Below are 24,355 nucleotides of genomic sequence, written 5' to 3' on the forward strand. Positions count from 1 at the left end.
AAAAGTTGGTAAAAATCTTCAATCTCCTCTTCCTTGGCTCTGGTTGTTGGTGCATATATTTGAATGATAGTGGTATTCACTGGACTTCCTTGTATGCATATAGATATTATCCTGTCACTGACAATATTGTACTTCAAGACAGACCCAATAATATAGGTAAATAAAAGATAGTTGGGGTGGCTCATTTCACTATTCTTCCAGCAAATCGATCACTAGTGTGGGGAAAGGAAGAAGGCTCAAAGAGACAAGGAAGTTTCTTTTCAATGGAAGAAAGGGTATGCTTTTAAAAAAGGCACTCCCATGGCTGTTTCTAAAGTTTGTTCTCGAACACTCCCCAAGCTGTGTCCAGAGTGAAGAAAAATGCCTGTCTACTAAAGGGGACACTTGCCAAAGGCTGGCTCCGAAACCCCACACATCTGCATAGGGTGGTGCCCATGACAGTGCAGAGAACAGAAGAAATCGCTAATTACTGCTTTCAGTCATCAGAGACCAAATAATCAACCTGATGGAGTGTTAAGAAAAGAGGTTCTGTTTCCCAACCGCTTCATGCTGCTTGGACGGTAGGAGAGAAGCCGCACAGAAAGCGTAATCCACCACCTCCGAAGCCAGGCATCTGCTGCCAGCCCCACCACTTCCATAGAGATGACAGGAAACTAAATCCCTGCTCCTCACTAACATCCCACATCCCTTAAACTTCCCCAAAATGTCACAATCACTGTGCAGATAATCCTGCTCAGAGAACTCAGCTTCACTAAGCCAGCGATTGTCCTTAGGAAAAGGACAGGAGGCAGACTAATTTGTATTAATTTATGACACTCCTAAAGGTGTTGTGAGCTGTTGTCAAGTGATGGTGATGCACAGTGACTCTATGTGTGCACAGAACAGCTCCACAGAGTTTTCAAGCTGTGACCTTTTGGAATCAGATCACCAAGCCTTGCTTCCAAGGCACCTCTAGGGAGGTTCCAACCATGAACCGTTCAGCTAGTATCTGAGTGTTTAATTGTTGCCACTTAAGAGATTTCCTTATTTCTAATACTCTTGTGACCTAGTGGTAAGGAGCTGTGCTGGCAACCCAAAGGTACATGGTTTGAATGCACCAGCTGCTCCATGGGAGAGAGATGGGCAATATCTTCTGTTTACAACCTCTGAAAACCTACTGGAAGGTCAGTTATGAGTTGGTTCAAACTTGACAGCACATAACATTAATACTTTAACTGGAAGGAGAGAGAAAAAAACACAACCAACCCAACTTGCTTAAACCAACATAGCCAAAAGGAGCAGGGAGCCTGCGAGCAGTACAGCATCATCTGAACCCAGCTCCTGCAGCTTCCTGGGCGGCCTTACCTTGGCAGAGGAAGCTCGACCTCCAAGGACTCCTCGGTCCTTTCACCGCAGTGACTCAGAGTGGCTGAAGCACATGTTTCATCATCGCTGTCTCCAAGAGCACTGTCTGAGCTTTCATTTCTGGGAATGTCTCCTTCAGTTCTGAAGTCCACTTTCCTGTTGGCATCCCCACAGGGGACATCTGCAGTGACCGAGAGGCCAGAGTCATGCTGTACACACCTGTTTGGAACAGGCTCTAACAAAGGACCTTCTGCACCATTCAAACACAAACCTTTCATTTTCCCCAACATTTGTGTTCCAGTTCCAGTGGCAATGTCAGAGGGGGTGTGTGAGTAAGCAGGCCGGTTCAGCTGACCAGCAACATCTCCCGTCATGTTTGTTCCAACGTCTCTGCCCTCAGCAAAACAACTGTCAAGTTCACCTTCATCCCCCTCAGAAGACTGCTTCTGAGGACAGCAGACATCCTTGTGACAGCCAGGATAAAAGGAGACCCTCGAAGCCTGCTGGTCCTGAGTCATGTCAGCCATCACTCTGGACTGAGCTGAGGGATGAGTGGCAAACTCTGGACTTTGTCTGTAGGCCTTTAGCTGCTCCTCCATTTTCATGGTACGACTTTCAAGGTCGGACTCTGGAGATACGGAGCTCCCAATCCGGAAAGTGACCTTTTCTAGGGGAGGATTTCCCCGAGAATGTCTGTCAGGACAGGGCCAGGCTGCTGACCGGTCTGGTGGCTTCTTCGGCATTTCTGCTCCCAACTCCTCACTGACAGTTTGCTGGCTGATTTTTAGTCCTGCCCTCAGAGCTTCAGAACTGGACAGTCTCAAAGAACCATCTCCTAGGGCATCTTTATTACATGCTTCCTCCCCACACATGCCTTGATGTTGCCAAGAGCTGCCCAAAGCTCTATCTTGGAAATCCATGCTACAGGCATCAGAACTCTGCTCTGAACCCTTGCTTCCTTCTCTGTCAGTTGTGCAACTCAGATCTGCAATGCCAGTGCCCTCTAGGGTCTCTGCCCTCCTGGAGGCTTCGTGGTTCCTCCTCTCAGTCGTTAGTGGTAGGATAGGGGGTACGAGAGCAGGCTCATTTCTCACCGTAACTACCACATACTCGGACTCCTCTATCTCGCCTTTCTCCAGGGCTGTTGTGATCTTACTTCCATTTAACACTTGGTCGCCTTCTCCATGACTCCCACTCCAGGTCAGCTGGTTCTCTTGTAGCTCAGAGCAACGGAGGAAGTAGGTCAGGACATAAAGTATGCGCTGGACCAAATCTTTCTGCTTCCCCACCACCACGGTGCGTGTCAGCCTCACTGGAGATCCTATGGCTCCGTACAGATCACCTAGGGAAAAGACACACAGTCCCCTTGGGGTTAGCATGCCATGGATGTTGCCCTAAGAGAAACACACATGACTTACGTCTCCAAGTGAGAAACACTCTGACTGAAGCAAGGAGGGAGGTTGTGTCTAGTGAAGGTTCTGTTCCTGGTTTGCCTCTCTATAGGAAAGCCTGCCCAGAAAGGGCTGGACCAGGCTGCTGCCCGCTGTCAGTGGTACATGAGGCCAGCACAACTGCGCACAGAGCACGTTCAACAGTCCTCCACTTTAGCCTATCAGTGAAGGCTAAACCCAGCACACTGAGTAGGTGAGCAAATTAAACACGCTTATCTTGGAAATTAAAATGTTAGAAATGCTAGAGGAATCTCAGGACAATAAGCCTTGCAGTGAAATCAAAGTTAGGGAATTTTAAAACAGACGCTCAGTGAGTTCATTCAAAATATCTGATAAGGAGCCTGCTTAGAATTCTCTATATACACATCCCCCAACCCCAGTGGGATCAATTTGGTTAACAAGAAAAAAATCACATAATCATGACTAATGAATCTGATATGTTTTCTTTATTTTCTTTAGATGCAAATGCTATTGGGAAAACATATGTCTCATATCAGTCATAAGCTGACAAACTGAATAAAAACTGGCTAATGATCCACCAGCAATACAGTTAGCTTAAGGCTAAATAAAGAGCAATGTTTCAACGAACAAAGAGGCACAAGTTTTTCATCACAAGTATTCGTTAGGTGTTACATGAGTAAACGTTTTACTTTTAATTTATTAAACTTACAAAAGCTATATATCTGCAACTTTTATAATACTATTGATAAATACAACAATAAATCAACATTTACTGACTGTGCTGTTTTAACATACATTTCTCTCATTTACATCTTTATGTAACCAATCTTACAGCTTAGAAACTAACCAGAATAACCAGGAAAGAACCAGAATACTGGAGTGAATAAAAACCTGAAATGATATTAAATAAAGAGCTGCGAGGGAAGTATGACAACAGTTAAAAATGAGAACTCAGGAAACTAGAACCTATGTGTATAGAATGTATCCAGAAAGGCATTAACAAATGCCTTCCCTAAGTAATATTTATCAAGAATAAGGTAACATTTATGAGCAAGAGCCTATGGTAATGAAAGAGGAAGTTCAAGTTGCTCTGAAGGAATTGGCAAAAAACAAGGCTCCAGGAGTTGACGGCATACCAATTGATTTATTTCAACAAACAGACGCTGCCCTGGATGTGCTCACTAAGTTGTGCCAGGAAATCTGGAGGACAGCCAGCTGGCCCACTGACTGGAAAAGATCGATATTTGTTCCCATTCCAAAGAAAGGTGACCCAACGGAGTGTGGAAATTATCAAACAATATCACTGATATCACATGCAAGCAAGATTCTTCTGAAAACTATCCAAAAATGTTTGGAACAATATGTCAACAGAGAACTGCCAGACGTGCAGGCTGGATTTAGAAGAGGTTGTGATACTAGGGATATTATAGCTCATGTTAGATGGATCTTGGCAGAAAGTAAAGAATACCAGAAGAATGTCTATCTGTGCTTCATCGACTACGCAAGAGCTTTTGACTGTGTGGATCACAAGCTGTGGCTGACTCTGAGAAGAATGGGAATCCCAGAACATCTGATCATGCTAATGTGAAACCTATACTTGGACCAAGAGGCAGCTGTCAGAACAGAGCAGGGAGACACTGGATGGTTCAAAATCAAGAAAGGGGTCCGTCAGGGATGTATTTTTGTCTCCATACCTTTTCAATCTGTATGCAGAACAGATCATCCGAGACGCTGGGCTATACGAGGAGGAATGTGGCATCAGGATTAGTAGAAGAATCATCATCGTCCTACATTATGCAGATGATACAACCCTGCTTGCTGAAACTGAGGAGGTTCTGAAGAGCTTGCTGGAGAAGGTCAAGGACTGCAGTTTTCAATATGAATTGAAGCTCAACATAAAGAAAACAAAGATTCTCACCACTGGGCCAATTGGCAGCATCAGTATGGATGGTGAAGAGATTGAGATAGTTAACAGGTTTAGTTTACTTGGATCCACAGTCAACACTCTTGGTAACAGCAGCCAGGAAATCAAGAGACGAATTGCATTGGGAAAGTCAGCTGTGAGGGACCTCTCAAGAGTACGGAAGAGCAACAACATCAGGCTGGAGACTAAGTTGCGCCTGATCCAGGCTATAGTCTTTGCAATTACGTGCTATGCATCAGAGAGTTGGATAGTGACTAGGGATGATAGAGAATTGATGCCTTTGGGCTGTGGTGCTGGAGAAGAGTGTTGAATATACCATGGACTGCAAGGAGAACAAACAGGTTTGTCCTGGAGAGGGTGAAGCTAGAATGCTCCTTGGAGTCAAGGATTCTGAAGCTTCGTCTGACATACTTTGGGCATGTTGCAAGGAGGGACTGGTTCTTGGAGACGGACATCATGTTTGGGAGAGTGGAGGGACGGCACACGAGAGGAAGACCCTTGATGAGATGGATCGATTCTGTGAGTGAAGTGGTGGGAATGAGTGTGTTTCAGACGGCCAGGTTGGTACAGGATAGAACGGCGTTTAGGGCTCTTGTACATAGGGTCTCTATGAGTCACAAGTGACTCGAAGGCACATAATAACAGCAACAAGGTAGCACTTAGAAAAATGTTGTGAATCCTATTATGAAGTACTTCCCGCTGAAGAACCATTAGAAAGTATCTTCTTTGGGGAAAACAAACAAAACAAAACAACTCCAAAGTCAAATTTACCACCATCAAGTTGCTTTTGACTCACAGGGGCCTTCCACTGGGCTTCCAAGGCTGTAAATCACAATAGTAAGAGACTCCAGTGGAGCCACATGGCTCTGAACCACCACAGGGGTGCTTCTTTGGGAGGTTAGCAGCTCGACTCACTACAGACTACAAACACTCCTTTGGAGAATATTCCCTATCGTAAGGGTACTGTTTCTTAGAACAGTAACAGGTAAAATAAAAATATTAAATAATTCTATTAAAAGATTAGACTACAGGCTACTAGAACTTCAAAGTTTTTTCAATAATAAATTCTTCCAAGAACCCAAAGGGATAATGTAGATTTGTAATCTTATGCTAGGGTAAACATCTGTGTTTGGGAAAACAAAGTTTGTTATTGCCCCTTTCTTCTGAGAGCTACATCTTCCCATTGCTGCAAGATAGCATGGTCATGTTAGGAACTCGGGGATTTTTCTTAAGTCAGTCTTGACATTAAATAAGATAAACATCTCATATCTGATATTTGGTATAATACGCCAATGTCTTCTATAATAAATTGGACTTTATATGTTAATAAGTGAGGTGTAATGGGGAAATAAAAAAGGAAGGTTATTAAAAAATAAACATACTCATTTGGACTCTATAATGTTACAAGAGCAAAACTTGTGTAATCAGTGCCATTACTCATGACCAAACTCCATAAAAGAGTATATCATAAAAAAGCATAATCTTAATATTAAATTTTCACTGGATATTTAACGCTAATTTTTGAAGTTCTAGTTTGTGAAGTTATTAATTTCCCCTCTATTTTCATTACAGTTATAGTGTTGTTAGATGCCATGGAGTTGTCTACAACTCATAGTAACCCTCTGACGGAGAAATCTGAACCTTGCTCTATCCTGCACCATTCTTACAATTTTGATTGTGCTGAAGCCCACTGCGTAGTCACTGTGTCAATTCATCTTCGTGAAGGTCTTCTGTTCTTTGACTCTCCACCTTTTCCAGCATGAGGTCGTTTTCCAAGGATTGAAATCATGCCCAGAGTATGTGAGAAGAAGTGTCACCATGCTTGCCTCTAAGCAGTAACCTGGTTGTACTTGCTCCAAAAAAAGACTTGCTTGTTCTGTTTTCATTACTACTATATTTAAAATCAAAGAAAAACATTACACAACATAGGGGACCCTGGGGCACATCATGCTGAGTGAAATCTCTCAGTCACAAAAGGACAAATACTGTATGGCACCATTGTTGCAAAGCAGTCTGACATGAAATGGTTGAGAGGGGAATAGGATAAGAGTGGATAGATAATGACCACTGCATTGGAATAGATGAAAAGAAAGAACTGTCTAAAACAAACATATGAATTAGGTATTCTACGTACAAGAACAGCCTAGAATAAGAGATACATCATTGAAAAAAAAGACTGGGGGGGGGCAGATAATTGTGCATCAATGAATTAATTAAACAAAAAAGTGAATTGGGGAGGGGAGGGGAGGGCAAGGGATGAAATGTGCAACAGTGAATGAATGAAAATCTAACTTCTCTATAAATGTTCGTTACAATCAATTAAAATTAAATTTAAAAAAAAAAAGGGAAAAAAATTGCAGACTTTTCTATATATATCTTTAATGTCCCAAACTTTTTTTTTAAGAGAAAAGCTGCTTTTCACCTTCACAAATAACAGAGGTCATTAGGGTCAAAAAGTGACTGATAAAGAATCACAAGATGTAAGAGAGAGACATTTCAACTTTTTAAGTTCACCCCAAGAAAGAAATAAACTTCATAGTGCAACCTCACACTTTCTCTGAAACAAATATTTCACCAAAATTTGTTGAGTCTGTCTGATATTTTCTATTCAACCACACCTTTTAAATTATTTTTTTATGACCCACTGAATTGGTTCTAGGACCAAATAAAAAATAAGTGGTAATTCACACTGAGAACCACTGGTATAGGACACATGTGTGAGGCAGTGGCAAGGATCGCTAAGCTCCTAAACAAGTCTGTGGAGTGTGAGAGGGGTCACTGCTTCCAGATCATCACTGGCTTTCCTGGGAATGCTAAGAAGCCATGCCGAAGTGGGCACAACACTGGGACCTGCCCTGGCAAGCTCTCTCATTTAGGAACAATGATTACATTAATACCTGCATCACTGTATATTCTGAGCAGTTTATATTTTCCCACTTACTGTGACTTCCTAAACACTTAATTAAAAAAAAAAATAACAGTAATTGGAAGCAAGCACTGTCAAATTATTGAAATGACTCAATTTTTTATAATACTAGGCATTCAACATTTACACTTGGCTTTAGAAAGCTACCACAGTGTAATCTGTGCTAGGGTCTCTTTCCTCATACTACTACTGTCAACAGCCAAAGCCTTGCCATATTGTTTGGAGATGTGGTGGGGTGGGAGAGGGAATTGGAGAGTTTCAACAATTCGTGATCTCCTCTGAGAAATGATGATCATGAACATAAAGGGACTTTCCCTTTTTATGCTGAATGCAGGGAATTAATGGCTCTTAATTAGTTCAATTTCAAATGAGAAGCATATATAATTATAAATACATTCATCTAATTAAGAGTAAAATGTTTAATTAGTATTGCTTTTAAATTAGTGACCCAGTAGCATGGAAAATAATGTTTCCATAACATGCAAGGCCCCTCCCTTCTCTACTTATTGATAACACATTTTTTTTTTCATTTAATGTTCTAGAATAATAACTACGACAATGGCCTGAAGGTCACCTAACAACATTATCCCCTGATGTATTCTCTTTTTAAAAGGTGTCATGACCAAGGGCTCTAGGACAGGACATCTTGGACATCTTTATGAAGACAACAGTAACAATGATACTGTGAGAATCTAACCATCAATACATGTGAAAAACAATATTCATCTCATTCTGTTAACTTTGCTATTATACGGTTTTCTACAATTTCAATGCTTTTCCTAGTCTAGAGTTTCTTTTTCTGGAAAAAGTGACCTTAAACTTTACTTAATTTATCTTTCTCGGAATACTCCCTCCATCCCTTCACTCTGGGTGTCCTTCCAATATCAGCTTCAATGACAAAGATGTTTTGCATATATCTAGAACCCCACAGCAATTTTTTGGCAGATGAAGAAATTGAGGCACAGAGAGGTTAAGTAACTTGCTTATGACCATTCTGCTGGTTAATGATGGCGGTTAGTCAATGGAGCCATTTTCGCTCTGGCACCCATGCTCTAAATCCCGACACCATAATTGTGCTGCTCTCCTGCATCATCCTGAACATCCCCATCCAAAGAGTAATCAGGATGTTTGAAATTGTCTGCATATAAATTTGCCTCCTCCTCTATTAGGCAATCAACTAGCTTCCTGAGGCTAAGCAGCGTGTGTCTGTATTGCTGGCATTTAGCATAGGGTGTAGAATACAGCGAGCAAGAGTGAGTGACTGTGTGTGTGTGTGTGTGTGTGTGTGTGTGTTTAAGAGAGAGAGAGACACACACACACAGAGACAGACAGACAAAGAGACAGTGAGTGTGTGTATACACTCTAAATATTTGGTGAATGAGAAGTCCCAGAATTTACCTCTCCTTCACCTGATCCTAAATACCTAGTCCTGGGCTGACAAGTCCCAAACTCTATATCCAACTATGCTATTTATTACATTAGATTTTCTGAGTACAAACTTTGAGGTAATAAATACTACCAATGAATTAACTACAAGTGAACAATACAGAGAAAGAAAAGATTTCTGACTTACGGTAAAAGTAAATGAGTGGAATTATGCTGTGTTACTTCTCCCCTCCCCATGCCCCCGTATCTTATATCCAGGTCATCCTCTTAGACTAGAATCATCCAAGAAGGGATTGTGCCTATGGTAATATCTGTAGACATTTTTGACTGTCACAAGAGGAATGGGGGCTATGTTCCTACTAGCAGCTAGTGAACAGAAGCCAGGGTATGGCTAACCATTCTATAACATACCCCACCCAACTCCAACAAAAAAAATTAACTCGTTCAAACTGTCAATGGTATTGAAGTTGAGAATCTGATCTAGAGTTAAGAGCTACTACAGTTGGGGATAACACAAGATTAGTTACACCTCTCTGAAAGAGTAGAACAAAGCTGCCAGCAAGAAGATAGAGGAGGAATGTTTACAGCCTTACAATTTGAAACTCTAAGTCAGCCTCCTTCCTATCCACTGTCCAACCAATGGCAACTCGTAGATTAATGATGCGATGGCAAATATAAACTAAAAATTCCAGCATTTCTCTTTTTTCCATTCCTCTGAACAGTCAAATTAAGTACTAACCCAGCTGGGCCCAGAGAGGATTATATGGGTGCGTCTTGGCCAGCATGTTCACTGACTGAGAGGTGCGTTTCTCTGAGAAGGATTTGATGGGAGGGTGGTCAACAGGCATGACAGTTGGTACCCAGGCCAGGTGGTAGGTTAACACTGCAGTCAGTAAGGCAGCAAAAAACCTTGGAGAAATGAAAGAATATGCAATCAGGTTAGTAAATACAGGACGAGGTATGTCACATGTGGCACATACACTGCCCATGAAATTTGCTTAAACTCAAAGTCTCCAGAGAGTTGAAACTTACTGGTTTTTGTTGATCTGTTCTATTAGAAAAGTAAACTCCTTGAGAAAGCGCTGGCAGAGCTGAGTTTTTTCCAAAGTGCTAGACATCATGGTTAGCCATACGGGTTCTGCTATCCTTGGAACAGAATATAAGTTCCAGATAGTTCCTCTATAAGGGAGAAGGAAAAAGGGTATACAATATTGCAACAAATATTATTGTGGATAACATCTGTATAAAATAATAAGAAAACAAAATGTGGTTCTTCGTAGTTCTGAAATCAAGTAGCATATAAAATGGGGCTATAAAAATCTATAGCCCACAGGACAAATCTGACTGCTAAATAAAGACTTACTGGAACATGGCGATCCCTCACTCATCTATGTATTCTTTTTTTTTAAAAAAAATTATTTTAATGAACATTTACAGAGATTTTGGACTTCCGTTCATTCATTGCTGCATTTCTCTTCCTGTCCACTTCCCCCCACCGCCCAGTTCACTCCTCTCCCTGAAAAAGTAAAAGAAAAACTCTGTCCCTGGTACACAATTCCCCCACACCCCTCCCACCACCCCAAGTGCATTCCACTATACAACCTTAATTGTGGACCCTTGTGATAACCATAATACCCTATCATACATCGCTTTTAAATTATTCTCTCCCTCATATGTTTCAGTGAGTATACACAGTTTATCCAGTTCTTGATGACTGCTTTCTCACCACTGGGGCAAAGGTAGATAGTTGTAACAGAGACTCTACTAACAGCAAAGTCTTTACTACTATTAAATGGACTAAGAATAACATTCTTAGAGCTGTAAACAATCAGAGAAACTGACTACTATAGTTTTATCACTTTGCAGATTAAGAAACGGAGGTCTAAGAGAGATTAAGTTACTTAAGCAAGACACAAATATTTCACGACAAGGTCAACACAAGAATGTGATTGCCCAATGCTGCTCTACTCCAAGCTCCGTGACGCAGATGCAGTTTTCTAAAGATCATGCTGACTTAGTTTAGGATCTCCACTTGGTAAAAGGCCACTATCCCTCTGAATACAAAACATTCTTACCATATCAACATATCTGAGGCAGATTCTGACTTGATGTTGTATGTATGTGTGTGCGAAAGAAACAGCAGAACATAAACATCTGCTGAACGGAGCAGCAATAACAAGTTATGGTCACATGAGATGGCAGGCTTTTACTAAACTCAGTCTCTTCATTTTGCCACCACTGCTTGACTGCTGAAGTAAAGAACAAGATCTGTTTTTACATACAAGAGAGGATTTCTGGGTTTGTATTTTGACTCCTAAAAATAGATACTTTCTTTAAACCAGTATTCTAGACTCAAGGACAAGTTAGCTTCTAGGCAGAATATAGCAGAGCAACCAATAAAAAGCCAGCATTGTCCACACAAAGTGCATAACGTCAAGTAACACTGGCAGAGACGGTTCATTCCTCTCCTGTGGAGCAGCTGGTGGATTTGAACTATGTGCCTTTGGGATTGTAGCGCAGCTTCTTACTACTAGGCCACCAGAAGTCCCTGGACAATGGGTAGAAACTAACAGTTTCCTAGCAAAGAAGAACATTTATCTCTGTGACATGTATACACTCCTATCTACGCACTGAACAAACATCTCTGAATTAAAATTTCTACATCTATAAAATAAGATTAAATAGTGCTTACATTTAGATTGTCTATGAGGATAACATACGGTAATAAACAAGCTCAGCCCAACATGTGCACTTTCTTTTTCCACATTTAACCTGTACCAAGGGCTTTCAGGCAATAGTGAGAGTTACCAAAATCACACCAAAAGACCTAGAGTGGAACTGCCCCTGACGGTTTCCAAAAACCATAGATCTCTGCAGAATCTGTGTTCTTCAGAGCAATTGGTGGGTTTGAACACTGACCTCTGGGCTAAACCATGTGTTTAACCACTGTGCCAACTGCAGTGGCTAAGAATATGAATGTTAACTAACAGCACAGTACTGTCATGTCAAGGGAGAGATGTGGCGGTCAACTTCTATAAAGACTTGTAGCCATGGAAACCCGATGGGAAAGTTGTACTCTCTCCTAGAGAATTGTTATGAACTGGATTCAAGATGATAACAAGAGAGTTAGTGAAGATGGTTGTTGTTATGTACCATCAAGTTGGAATCAACCCGTAACTGACCCTTCAGCTGCTTTTCAGAGGAAGTAAATCGCATGAGAGAGTATTCATCTTTCAGCTGGTGGATATGAACTGTGTACCTTTGCCTTGGCAGCACAGTTCCTTAACACTGAGCCACCAGAGCTCTACAGAAGATTACTTAGTGTGAATTACTTCCTGTTTTATTTGGGTCCCAGTGTTCATGATAAAGGAACCATTAAAGTGATTGATAATTGTCCAATTCTCCCAAGTCACAGTCTCTGTGTACCCCTAGATCCATGGCTGCTGCTGCTGCTACTTGCTTGTGTATTTTTCTTCTTAGATTTGGCAAACTAAAAAATTTTACCTGAATTCTCCCAAAGCTTCCATCAAACGGGTGACGTAAAACTGGACTCGGTGACTCGATTCAGCTATCTTCCTACAGGAGATCATGGCCTTTGTTGAAAGGAAAACAAACGAAAAGGCTGAGAAGAATTTTCCTTTGGAATTTATCTAGGGAACTTTATTGATAAAAGATAGTGATTCTAAAACACAATGTACATTAATGAAATACTATGTATGTTAATTATTGTATGCAAAAAAAGTAGTAATATATTACGGTCAAGGAAATAATGATTTAGGTCATCAAAAAGTGGTAATTTCCTCTTCAAAAGCAAGTGAGCAGCTGATAACCTATCACCACTGTGCCTAAGTATCAGTCACTGGTGTGGATGATTTCGCTTCTCTAGGAAGGTTACATGACACATAAACATCCTCTACTCTCTTTACAGGCCTCATAATTGCAAAGTGCATCTCCATTTGCCATTGGATTACATTCCTAGTACCTTTTCAATTGAACTCTTCAGCCTGTTCATGTGAGATTCAAATAGGGGAAAATGTGAAAAAAAGAAGTCTTGGAAATCCTTTTGAGCTTCTTCTTTCTCACACAGGGAAAAGATAATGCTGATGGCAATTTTCTTCCTCCGGACTATGGCTGGATTAGAACTGCAGGTTTCTTCAGCCAAGCTGAATGTCTCATCAGTTGACCTGGAAGAAAATGACTTTCAATGAATCACTCTGAAGCTGAGAAAACGCAGACTCTTAACTGAGAGCCTGTCTAGCTCCCATTCATTCTCTTTCACAGTTCTCTGTCTTAAAAACTGAGAATACTAGTTTGCCACCCAGTTTTAATCCCAATAGGAAAGAAACGCAACTGAAAGCTTAAATAGTAATTCTGATATCTTCTTAGACTTGCAATCATTTTCCTTATGACTGGTGGTGTTTGAGAAGAGTGTGCAAATATCTGTTGATTAAACTATAGACCCTTTGGACTGAGAGACACAAACAGATAAAAACATTGGACATTTTTCTCCACGGAATTCCATTCAACAAAAAATCATGTTTGGATATTTTACTGTTAAGTGTGAACACTAAATGTCAAGGCTTACTCTCCCAAGGTTATTAAAAATACTGGATGAAGTTACTCTCCTGAACACTTAGGAGTCAACGCTGTGATTGGATTCTAACAAGTTCTCCAAGTGGAAAGTTCCACCTTTCAGTCAGATTTTCAAAACCACTTATGATTCTTTTGAGAGACTTTGCTTCTACATTAAGGGAATCAAGAGGCCAAAAATTTCCTAATATATACTCAATTTGTCTAAAGTGGTTAAGTATCACAAATACGACCTTAGCACATGGGTGTCCACTCTCTAATTACATGGAAAAGCCCTCATCGCTGCTGCATAGTTACTAACTACAGAAGAGGAAAGGAAAGGATTGGATTTTGCGCAATGACTTAAGTAGAGAAAACAAGAAATGCTCTTGTGAAAACTTCATTTAAAAAAAAAACAACACCAAAAACTTTCATTAAAAACCACTATCAGCTGTTTTACTGAAAAATTTCTACCTTCTCACCATTTTCTGGACGACAACAACAAACTATTCTCTATGGCTCTCTCACAAATTTCAGAGAATGTCAAACAATGCTTCCTTGTCTTTCCCAACTATCTAGACTATACCCTTGTTTTCATGTACCAACTTATTTGTTTCCATATTGGAAATTCTTGTGAGTTTAGATTGCACCAATACCTTCTTGTAAACCTTCCCTTCTCGTGTGGTAGCTCTTCTCTCTCTTCCTTTTAAAAAATGAAATGACTGTATTAGCACAGTCCTTTTCAGGCCAATCTGGTCATTAGTAACCAAACACAAGAAATATTGAACAAACTCTAGTTAGCTTTACTTATTATCTTCATCTCAACCCTATAAAAAATAACACACTCTCATTAGTTGTAACATAGGAGAGAGTGCCACCTACTGCACTTCTGAAAAACTTCCATGGCAATAGTTAAGAGTTGATAGCTCTTTGCAGTTTCTCTCCATCGAAGGCTAACACAATTGAGCTTCAATCAAATGATATGGTTCAATTATATACCTAAACGTATTAATTCAATACAAAGATGCTTTATAATGCACAGAAAATTTAAGTATTCTCCCAAACACTTCATAATATTTTCATTATCCAAGTCACCAGCTATGGTATACAGATAATTTTGCATATGTGGAAACTGAGGCAGAATGTGCCATCAACTTGCTTAGGGAAAGCTTCATAGTGGCAGTGCTGGGGTCAGAACTCTGGGTTTCTGCTTTCTAGAAGATTTAGATTTCCTTGGGCAATGAAAAAGACCAAGACTCTGAGCCATGTCTGCTCAGTCTGGTGGTACTCATATCATTTAGAAACATTTGGCAGTTATAAAGTACTGACAGGAAATTGTTGTTGTTATTGTTATGTGCTGTCGACTATGAGATCCTATGAACAATGGCTCTGAACCCTTCTCTATTCTGAGCCAACTTCATCATCTCTGACACATTTGCACCCATTGCCACAGTCACTGGGTCAACTGATCATATCCAGGGTCTTCCTCTCCTGTGCTGACCCTCTACCCTTCCAAGCATGATATGCTTCTCCAAGGATGTTTCCTCCTGAAAACATGCCTAAAGTATGCAAGATGGAATGTCACAATTCTTGCCTCCAAGAAGCATCCTGATTTCACCTTCTCTAGGACAGACCTGTTTATGCTCTTGGCAGTCCATGGTATGTTCAATACTCCTCTCCAACATCATAACACAAAAGTATTGATTCTTTTTCTATCATCCCTAGTCATTGTCCAGCTCTCAGAAGCATAGCAAGTAAGTGAGAAGACCAAAGCCTGGATCAGGTGCACCTTGGTCTCTAAAGTGACATTGTTGCTCCTTAGCACTCTGGCGAGGTCCCTGACAACAGCAGACTTTCCCAATGCAACTCATCTTTTGATTTCCTGACTGCTGGTGCCAAGAGTGTTGATTGTGGAACCAAGGAAGCTAAAATGATTAACAACCTCAATGTCTTCTCCATCTTTCATGGTACTGCCAATTGGCTTAGTGGTGTTTTCTTAATGTTGAGATGAAATCCATATTGAAGACTACAGTCCTTGATCTTCTGCAGCAAACACTTAAGTCCTCCTCGGTTCTGGCAGACAAGGTTGTGTCATCTGTATAACACAGCTTGTTAATGACTCTTTCTCCAATCCCGATACCACATTCTTCTGCATAGAGTCCAGTCTCCCAAATGATCTGTTCTGCATGGAGATTGAAAGGTATGAAGAAAGGACACATCTCTGATGCACTCCCTTCTTGATTTGGAATGATGGCAAGAAGAGTTGAGAGCTATTCTATCAACTGATAGGGTAACTGCAGAGCATGAGCATGGAGTCAAGTGTGGGATGACTGCAGCTATGTTGTACATTTTAATGGCTTCCTTATTAAATAAATCAAACCATTTTGTTGATACCTAGAAACAAACATATGCATTCTGAGTACTTTGAGACCATAAACAAAAGTGCATCATGTATGATCTATCACTCTGTGAACTACCATGTATGAACTATCACTGATTTCAGGACTACTCAACCCTAAAATTGTGTCAGCTCTGAACTAATAGTGAACTGACCTATTACTCTGGACCACATAACACTGTCATTTTTGTCATTCAAAAAGCATCCCATGAGCAACTTTTTAAGTTTAGTTCAATTTCATACTTCAAAAGCCCTTCTGGGACATTACAAGGTTTCATTAACTCACTAGGTGATGAAAGCTTCTCTCTCACCAAAATCCTTGGGTAGTGAAAGTGGCTTGAGATCAGTGCCTAACCTAAACATTGGTGGTTTGAACCCACGTGGCTCCACAGAAGCAAAGCCTAGCAAAAAGATTCTGTAAAGATTATGGCTGACAAGATTCCCATGCAGCTCAGTTCTAGTTTATAACACATGGGGACACTATGAAGTGGAATCAACTTGATGGCAACAAGTTTGGATTTCTTGGTTTTCTCTTTTTGGTACCACAGACAACAGTGATGCATCAGTTAGTAAATGGTGGAGCTCGGCTCCCCATCTAATAACAGAACTAAACACCTGACACAGCAGGGGTGACATCATGGGCGTCAGCAGTTAAGGATTTTGAGTATCATCCTTGGCTATAGTCTTTTAACTTTCTTAGGAAGGAAATGTTTTGTTTGCTGTGAATAAATATTCTCTCAAAGCCAACAGCAATCATAATTTTTTTGGTACCCACTGTTCTCATGTTTCTAGGATAAGAAACTAATTTTCAAATCCACACACCTGCCAAAAGGAGAGCTCAATGACAACATCCTTCAAATGCAGGGCTCTAGGATAGAACAGATCCATTCAAATGCCTGCTACACTTGGATTCTCAGTTCTAAAAAGTTTTATGTCAGGGCTGGCTTTGTGGGCAGTCCACAGAGCAGCACAGAGGCCCACCTCCAAGGGTCTTCATTAAGCTTGACTTAATGCTCTGTGGCTGCTATTTTGAAGTTCTTAAGAATTTTATCTTTGAACTTGTGTTCTGTTAAGTGTAGTCTGACGGAGTATGCATGTGAGCAGTGGAGTCTGTCCAAACGACTGGCATGATGGTTAGGAACAAATGAATGGAGCTGCCCAGAGTACCCTAGGACTCCAAAGCAGCCAGATTGGGAATGGAGCCCAGAATGGTTTGTGATGATAGCAACAGCAGTGGTGGTCATGGCCAGGAAAGAGGGAGGTGGGCAGGGGAGCATAGGCAGCCCTGGGACCCAAGGTAAAAGGCAGGTTGTTCTATCTTCAAAGGCAATCTCTATGGAGTCTGCAAATACTAACTACCCAAGCTGTGTCCTGGGACAGTAAATTATGACAGCATAAAAGTCTATGAGTAATAACTCATGATCTGAACCACAGTCCAGCCCTGGCATAGTTTGGACTGCCAACATTGAGCTTCTCCAACGGTTTCTTTCACAAAGGTAGTAAATCTGATTCCTATGCAGCCCATCAGATAAGATCCATGTGTAAAGTCCTCATCCGATACAGGCCATAATCTTTCCAATCACTTGCTATACATCTGAGAGCTGGAGAGTGAATAAGGATGATAGAAGACGAATTGACGTCTTTGAGCTGTGATACTGTCGAAGAGCACTGAATATCCATGGATGGCCGAGAGAGCAAACAATTACGTCCTGGAGAGGGTGCAGCCAGAGTGCTCTTTGGAGGCAAAATGATGAGGTTTCACCTCACATACTTTGGACATGTTGATAGGAGGTGCTATTCCTTGGAGAAGGACAACATACTTGTTGGAAGGGTGGAGGGTCGGTAAGGAAGACCCTCAACCAAGTGGACTGATGTGGTGACTGCTACAGTGGGCTCCTGTGTGTCAGGAAGTGTGAGGATAGTGCAGAACAGAATAGGGTTCAGATCTTTTGTTCACAGTATCAATATGAGTCTGACTCAACTTACGGACATCTAACAACAACAAAAGTCTACACATGTTAAGAAATTATGGTACATTCATGCAATAGAATACTACACAGCACGCAGAAGCAATGATTTTGTAAATTATTACCTAACTTAGGAGGGACTGGAGAGCTTTATGCTGAGTGAACTCAGTCCCACAAGGACAAATATACAAATATTGTAGAACACCATTATTGTAGAATGAGTACGAAGACCCAAGGAGTGGAGGGAGGGTAGAAGCAGAGGGGTGAGGATATAAAGGGGGGTGAGAAGGATTAATCATGGGGTTGTACAATTTGATGGGGAGGGGTGAGGGAAATTTGAAGAATCTGGTCTGAAAAACAATGTATGTGAATTTTGTAAATAAACTAGTATAAAATAATTTTTTAAAAAGTCTATACATGGACACTGCAATGAAGCATAGCATGGAGTCCCTAGATTTCTTCAGAGAATTTATATTCTCTGGTTCTGAAAACTGCTGCAACAATACAAACTTTAATGTCCAGAGACTCAGAAAACGAGAATACATGAAGCTTCAAGTTTTAGAAGAACAAATTATTATTAATGAGAAAGACCATTTTGAAATTAAAATTGAAAATAAAATTAAAGCGGAAGATCTAGTAACAGAATGTACGAAAATCTAGGTATTTTGAAATTACACACAATTCAAGAATTCTAAGACCTTCATAGGAAATGTTAGAGGAAACATTAAAATAACATTCATACATTAACATTTAAAATTAAATTCAGACTTCCATGAAATGGACTGATGTGTAAAATGAAATTATTCTGAGAAAACTTACATGAGATTTCTATGTAATAAAAGGAGCTCTCTTACGGCATAGTACATAGTGTACTGCACTGCTAACCGAAAGGGTACGTGTCTCCTGTGGCTGGAGTCTATCCGCAATCTCATGGAAAAAAGAGGCGCATCTTCTTCCCACTTCTATAGCCTCGGAAGGCTCACAGAAGGTCACTGTGAGTTGAAATCGACTTGACAGCAGTGAGTATTTAGGTAGTAAAACTGGTAATTTACAACTTAATAGAAATGGCGTTGTCAAAGTGTATAAAACACACTGTGTGAACTCAGTCAGTCCCACAAGAACAAATACTATATAAAACCATTATGTACAATGAGTATGAGGATCCAAGTCGGGGCGGGGGAGGGGGTGTGTGAAAGCAGATGGGCGAAGAGGTACATGGCGTGTGGTGGGAATTAATTATGGGGTTGTGCAATTTGTTGGGGGGGTGAGGGAAATGGGAAAGATCTGGTGTGCAAAACAATGTATTTGAATTTTGTAAATAAACTAGTATTAAAAAAAGGTTTAAAAAAATTCCATTGCATGACTATAAAGTTTATTAAACCATTCACCTTAAAAAAAAAAACAAAAAAAAAACCCTCGTCATTTTTCAAAATGACATCTTTGTTTTAAAACATTTTTTTGAGTGAAAGTTTTCAAATTATACTAGTTTTTCATTAATAAATGTTCTGACTAATCAAACCCATGGTGGACAGTGTTTGGTGGAGCTCTCCAATTAAAACAAGCTTGGAAGCAGGAGTGACATCTACTTCTGAAATAGCTTGCCTCTGGAAAATTCCATGAACTTGGAGGAATGATGAAAGTTATACAAGTATTCATTCAGGTCTTTCGTTCATAGGATCACTATGAGTCATCTATGACTCGATGGCACTTATCAACAATAACAACGAGAGAGCTCTGTTGGCTTAATGGATAGAAAGTGATGCTATGAAGCCAAAGGTGGGTGATTTTAATCTGCGACCCTCAGGCCTGGTTTTATGGGGTTTTGGTCTAACATTCTTATAAGAGGTGTAACACTGGTCTGTCCATTTGCTGTACAGAGGTAATTCGTGGCTGCTGTGATGCTAAACACTATGACACTGAGGTGTCAAAGGCAATAATAGTTACCCATGGTGGACAGTGTTTGGTGGAGCTCCCCAAGTAAAACAAGCTTGGAAGCAGGAGTAGCATCCACTTTCAAAATAGCTTGCCTTTGGAAATTCTATGAACTTGGAAAAACGATGAAAGTTATACAAGTGTTCAGGTCTTTTGTTCATAGGGTTGCTATGAGTCGCCTACAATTCTACAGCATTTAACAGCAACAACAATAATCAAACTCTTATAATGATGTCAGTCTGGAGACTAAGGTGCACCTGATCTAGGCCATGGTCTTCACAATTACTTGCTATGTATCAGAGAGCTGGACAATGACAAAGGATGACAGAAGAATTGATGCCTTTGAGTAATGGCACTGGAAAGGAGTCTTAAACATACTATGAATTGCCAAGAAAGCAAACAGGTCTGTCTTAGAGAGAGTGAAACCAAGTTTCTCCTGGAGGCTAGGATTTTTGAAGCTCTGTCTCACATAATTTGGGCACATGGCCAGGAATGACCGGTCTTTGGAGAATGATATCATGCTCAAAAGGGTGGAGGGACAGTGCAAGAGAGGGAGACCCTGGATGAGATGGATTGATACAGTAATTGGAGCAATGTAGGTTGGTATGTTGCAATCAGTGAGATTGGCTCAGGACAGGGCAGGCTTCAGAGCTGCTGTACAAAGAGTTGCTATGGGTCACAGGTGACTCTAAGATACAAAACAACAACATCAAACCTTTACATGACATTAACCCTATTACATTTTATTAAAAGTTAAATATTTAAAAAAAATTTATATTTTAGTACTTTCTGTGGCACTCTCCCCTGCTACTGAACTAAAGAACTCCACATTTTCACTTGTGCTGGCATCACAACAGCTGTGTGTAATCCTAATTATGCATAAGGGCTTTCTGAACTCAAGATATTTATTTTGGGTGTTAATTTACTAGATACCCATTTAGGCTCTAATACTACATCTCAACTCAAATGGATTTTAAAGGGTTTTGGTGAAGTGGGTTAAGGAATATTATTCAACTTTAGATCTAAATTAGAGAAATCTGGAAAAGACTTTTTCATAAAGAGAAGATGTTGAAAGAGAATGCTTTCCAATACCCTTCTCTTCCAATCACAAAATCCAACAAAACAGCAGTGTCTTCTGATATCTTCAACATTGGTAATAATGATGGTAATAACAGCAGAAAATACATGGTGCTGATCAATATTTTTTTTCTAATCTCCCTCGTCCTGAGATAAACACTTGACTCACTTTATCTCATTTAACTCTCCAACAATCCTTTGAGGCAGGTACTAGTACTATTTATTGTTATTCACTGATGAAAAAAACAACACTTAGAACACAGCTGAAGTTCTACCATATACCTAGTGAGTGACAGGGCTAAGAATTATTCCCACATCAGGTCTGAAGCCCTTAATCATAATCATTCTACACAAAGACCACCAACCAAAAGAGAAACTTCTCAGTTAAGCTCTCTCTTTTAGACAAACATATTCTCTCTTTATTTACACACACACACACACACACACACACACACACACACACACACTCATGATCATCTTTGTTTGCCACTTTCCAGGCTGCTATTCTTTCCCGAAGGAGCAGGTGGATTTGAGCCTCCAACCTTTCAGTACCCTAAAAACAATGTTGTTGTTGATTGTTGTCAAGTTGAGCATGACTCATAGTAATCCTATGAACAAAAGCCTGACACCTTTCTATAACTATCGTTTATCAAAGCTCATAGAGTTTCCAGAGGCATGCTGTTTAGGAAGTGTATGCCACTCTTGCTTTCAAAATAACAATATAGGTAACACAAAATATTTTCAAACACTACCTAGGTTTAATAAAAAATCAAAGAGGAGATTTCTTGTACTCTTACTATAATAAAAGCTATTTCTGATATTTAGCCAATTTAAGGAGAGAAGGCACTCAAACTAAAATCAAATTTAATGCATGGCTCAACCATCCAGGTGTTTTTCACTGTTTCCCAAGCCAGGATATTTTCTCTATGTTTTATTTATTCCTTCCATAGAACTTTAAATTTGTAAATTTTCAGGCTAGTTGAAACCAGAACATGTGAGCCTTCCTTTTTCATTACCAACAGACAAGTGCCGGCGAGAGGTCCATGCTCTGCAGGTTTCAGCACACTGCCCACATTACTACCTTTCTCAGTAAGAGAAAATACGCAACTCACCTCCTTGGAATGATGCCATTTTCTAAACTTGTTGTCTGACTTCGAAGCCAGCGGCGCTGGTAGCTGCTGGAAGAGGACGTAGAAGAGCTGGGAGATGGAAAAGGTGTAATCAGAAGGCTGCTTAGGGAGGCTGTGGAGAAGAAAATGCAAAAGTTAAAATAAGTTAATTCTCAACTTATCCAACAATATCATTAATATCACATGCAAGCAAGACCAGCTGAAGATCATTTAAAAATGGCTAGACTAGTACATTATCAGAACTGCCAAAGACTCAAGTTAGATTCAAAAGAGGCAGTGGCACCAGAGATACTACCGCTGATGTCAGATGGATCTTAGTGAAAAGCAGAGAACACCAAAAGGATGTCTATTTGTCTTTTATTGACTATGCAAAGGCTTTTGACTCTGTGGATAATGACAAATTGTGGCTAACACTGAGGAGAATGGGAATCTCAGAACACGTAATTGTGCACATGTAAAACCTATATACCTAGATCAAGAAGCTGTTGTTCAAACATAACAAGCACACACTGCATAGTTTAAAAACAAGAAAGGTGAGTGTGTCAAGCCTGTATCCTTTCTCCATATCTATTCAATCTGTATGTCGAACAAATTATTCAGAAAGCTGGACTTATTAAGAAGAATGTGGCATCAGAATCACCGGCAGACTCATCAACAACCTATGTTATGCAGTAACACCTTTTACTCACTGAAAGACAAGACCTGAAGCACTTTTTGGAAAAGATCAAAGACTACATCTTAACGTCAAGAAAGCAAAAACTCTAACCACCGGGCCAACAGGAAACATCATGACAGATGAAGAAAGGACTGAAACTGTCAACAATTTCATCTTACTTGAATCAATGTCCTGGGTACCAGCACTCACGAAATCGGGAGACATACTGCTATCAAAGAGCTCTCCAAAATGCTAAGCAGCAGCTAAGGTGCACCTGAACAAATCCACAGTCTTCTCAATTTCATGCTATACAACTGAAAGCTGGACAATGAATAAGAATGACAGAAGAACTGATGCCTTTGAGTTGTGGTATTGGGAAGAAGAGTAAAGACTGTCCCATAGACTGTCAAAACAACAAACATATATATTGGAGAATCGTGCACCGATCGTGGTGCTCTTTAGATGCAGACATAGTGAGATTTTTCTTGCATATACGTAGGGCATTTGTTAGGAGGAATCATCCTTGGAAAAAGACACCATAGGTGGAAAGGTGGAGGGTTAGTGAAAGAGAGAAAGATCCTCATTGAGAAAGACTGACAATGATGGTAACAACACACTTAAGTATATAAATATATCTATATCTAATCTCTATATATCAGAGATAGTGAGGATGGCACAGGACAGGGTAGGATACAGACTGGCTATTCATAGGGTTGTTATGGCTCACAGTCAACTAGAGGGAATCGAATGAACAGCAACAGTAGAGCTTTTAAAATCATTCTGGTTCTATCAAGTGCATCCACCAGGGGGAGACTGTAATTCCTAAGATTTCAATACAGCAAAAAAAGGATTTTTAAAATGGAAAACAAAATAGAGTAAGGATTACAGACATAGCAAATGCATGCATTATAGGTCCTACATTACAAATGCAAAATAATTCTTGTTGACAGTGTAAAATTGCAGGTTTCTGACAAAATACTCTATGCAACACCTAGTGACTGCCACACCTACTGTACTTACACCTAATGAAACAATTACAACTGACTGCAACATTGTGTGTCAAAGTAGAACTATGATCCATAAGATTTTCAATGGCTGGCATCTTTTGAAAGTAGATTTTAAGGTGCATTTAAATGGGTTCAAACTGTCAACCTTTTGGTTAGTAGACAAAAAATGCTTAACCATTTGCATGTTTTAGTTTTTTTAAATTTTATTTTATACTGCTTTACTTACAAAGTCTGTATACATTTTTTCTCACACTAGATCTTTCCCCTTTCCTTTATACCCACCCCTCCCTCCCCCATCAAATTGTGTGACATGTTTTTGTTTTGTTTTGTTGTTTGTTTGTTTTTTTTGTTGTTGTTGTTGTTATAAGAACAACAGTCTTCAAATGCACCGGAGTGTTGGCTCATCTCTTTTTTCTTTCTTTTTTTTTATTAGTTTTAATGAACATTTACAGAGATTTTGGGTTTTCATTGATTCATTGTTGCACCGCTTTCTCCACCCTCCTCCCCAGTCCGTTCCTCCCTCCCCCGCCATGTCTGTTTTAATTGTCCAATTGCTACAGTGCCCGCCAAAGCCAGTTCTGATCAATTTCCCTTGTCAGTGTGTCCCTTGCCATTCCCTATCTCTCCT

At 40.1% G+C, this 24,355-nt stretch overlaps 1 protein-coding gene across 1 annotated transcript in view; it reads right to left on the reverse strand.

Moving 5' to 3' along the window:
• Positions 1–24,355, reverse strand: part of FNIP2 (folliculin interacting protein 2) — a 163,599-nt gene that overhangs the window by 27,599 nt on the left and 111,645 nt on the right. Inside the window, exons 8-13 of the mRNA XM_006892778.1 lie at positions 22,048–22,177; positions 12,975–13,176; positions 12,497–12,585; positions 10,025–10,171; positions 9,732–9,901; positions 1,345–2,686 (exon numbers count right to left, since the gene is read on the reverse strand). Coding sequence (XP_006892840.1) covers positions 1,345–2,686; positions 9,732–9,901; positions 10,025–10,171; positions 12,497–12,585; positions 12,975–13,176; positions 22,048–22,177 — 2,080 coding nt within the window. The remainder of the gene's footprint in view (positions 1–1,344; positions 2,687–9,731; positions 9,902–10,024; positions 10,172–12,496; positions 12,586–12,974; positions 13,177–22,047; positions 22,178–24,355) is intronic.

This window comes from Elephantulus edwardii, unplaced genomic scaffold (genome assembly GCF_000299155.1).
Source record: "Elephantulus edwardii isolate Elephantulus edwardi_28Jun2011 unplaced genomic scaffold, EleEdw1.0 scaffold00119, whole genome shotgun sequence".
Taxonomy (NCBI): Eukaryota; Metazoa; Chordata; class Mammalia; order Macroscelidea; family Macroscelididae; genus Elephantulus; species Elephantulus edwardii.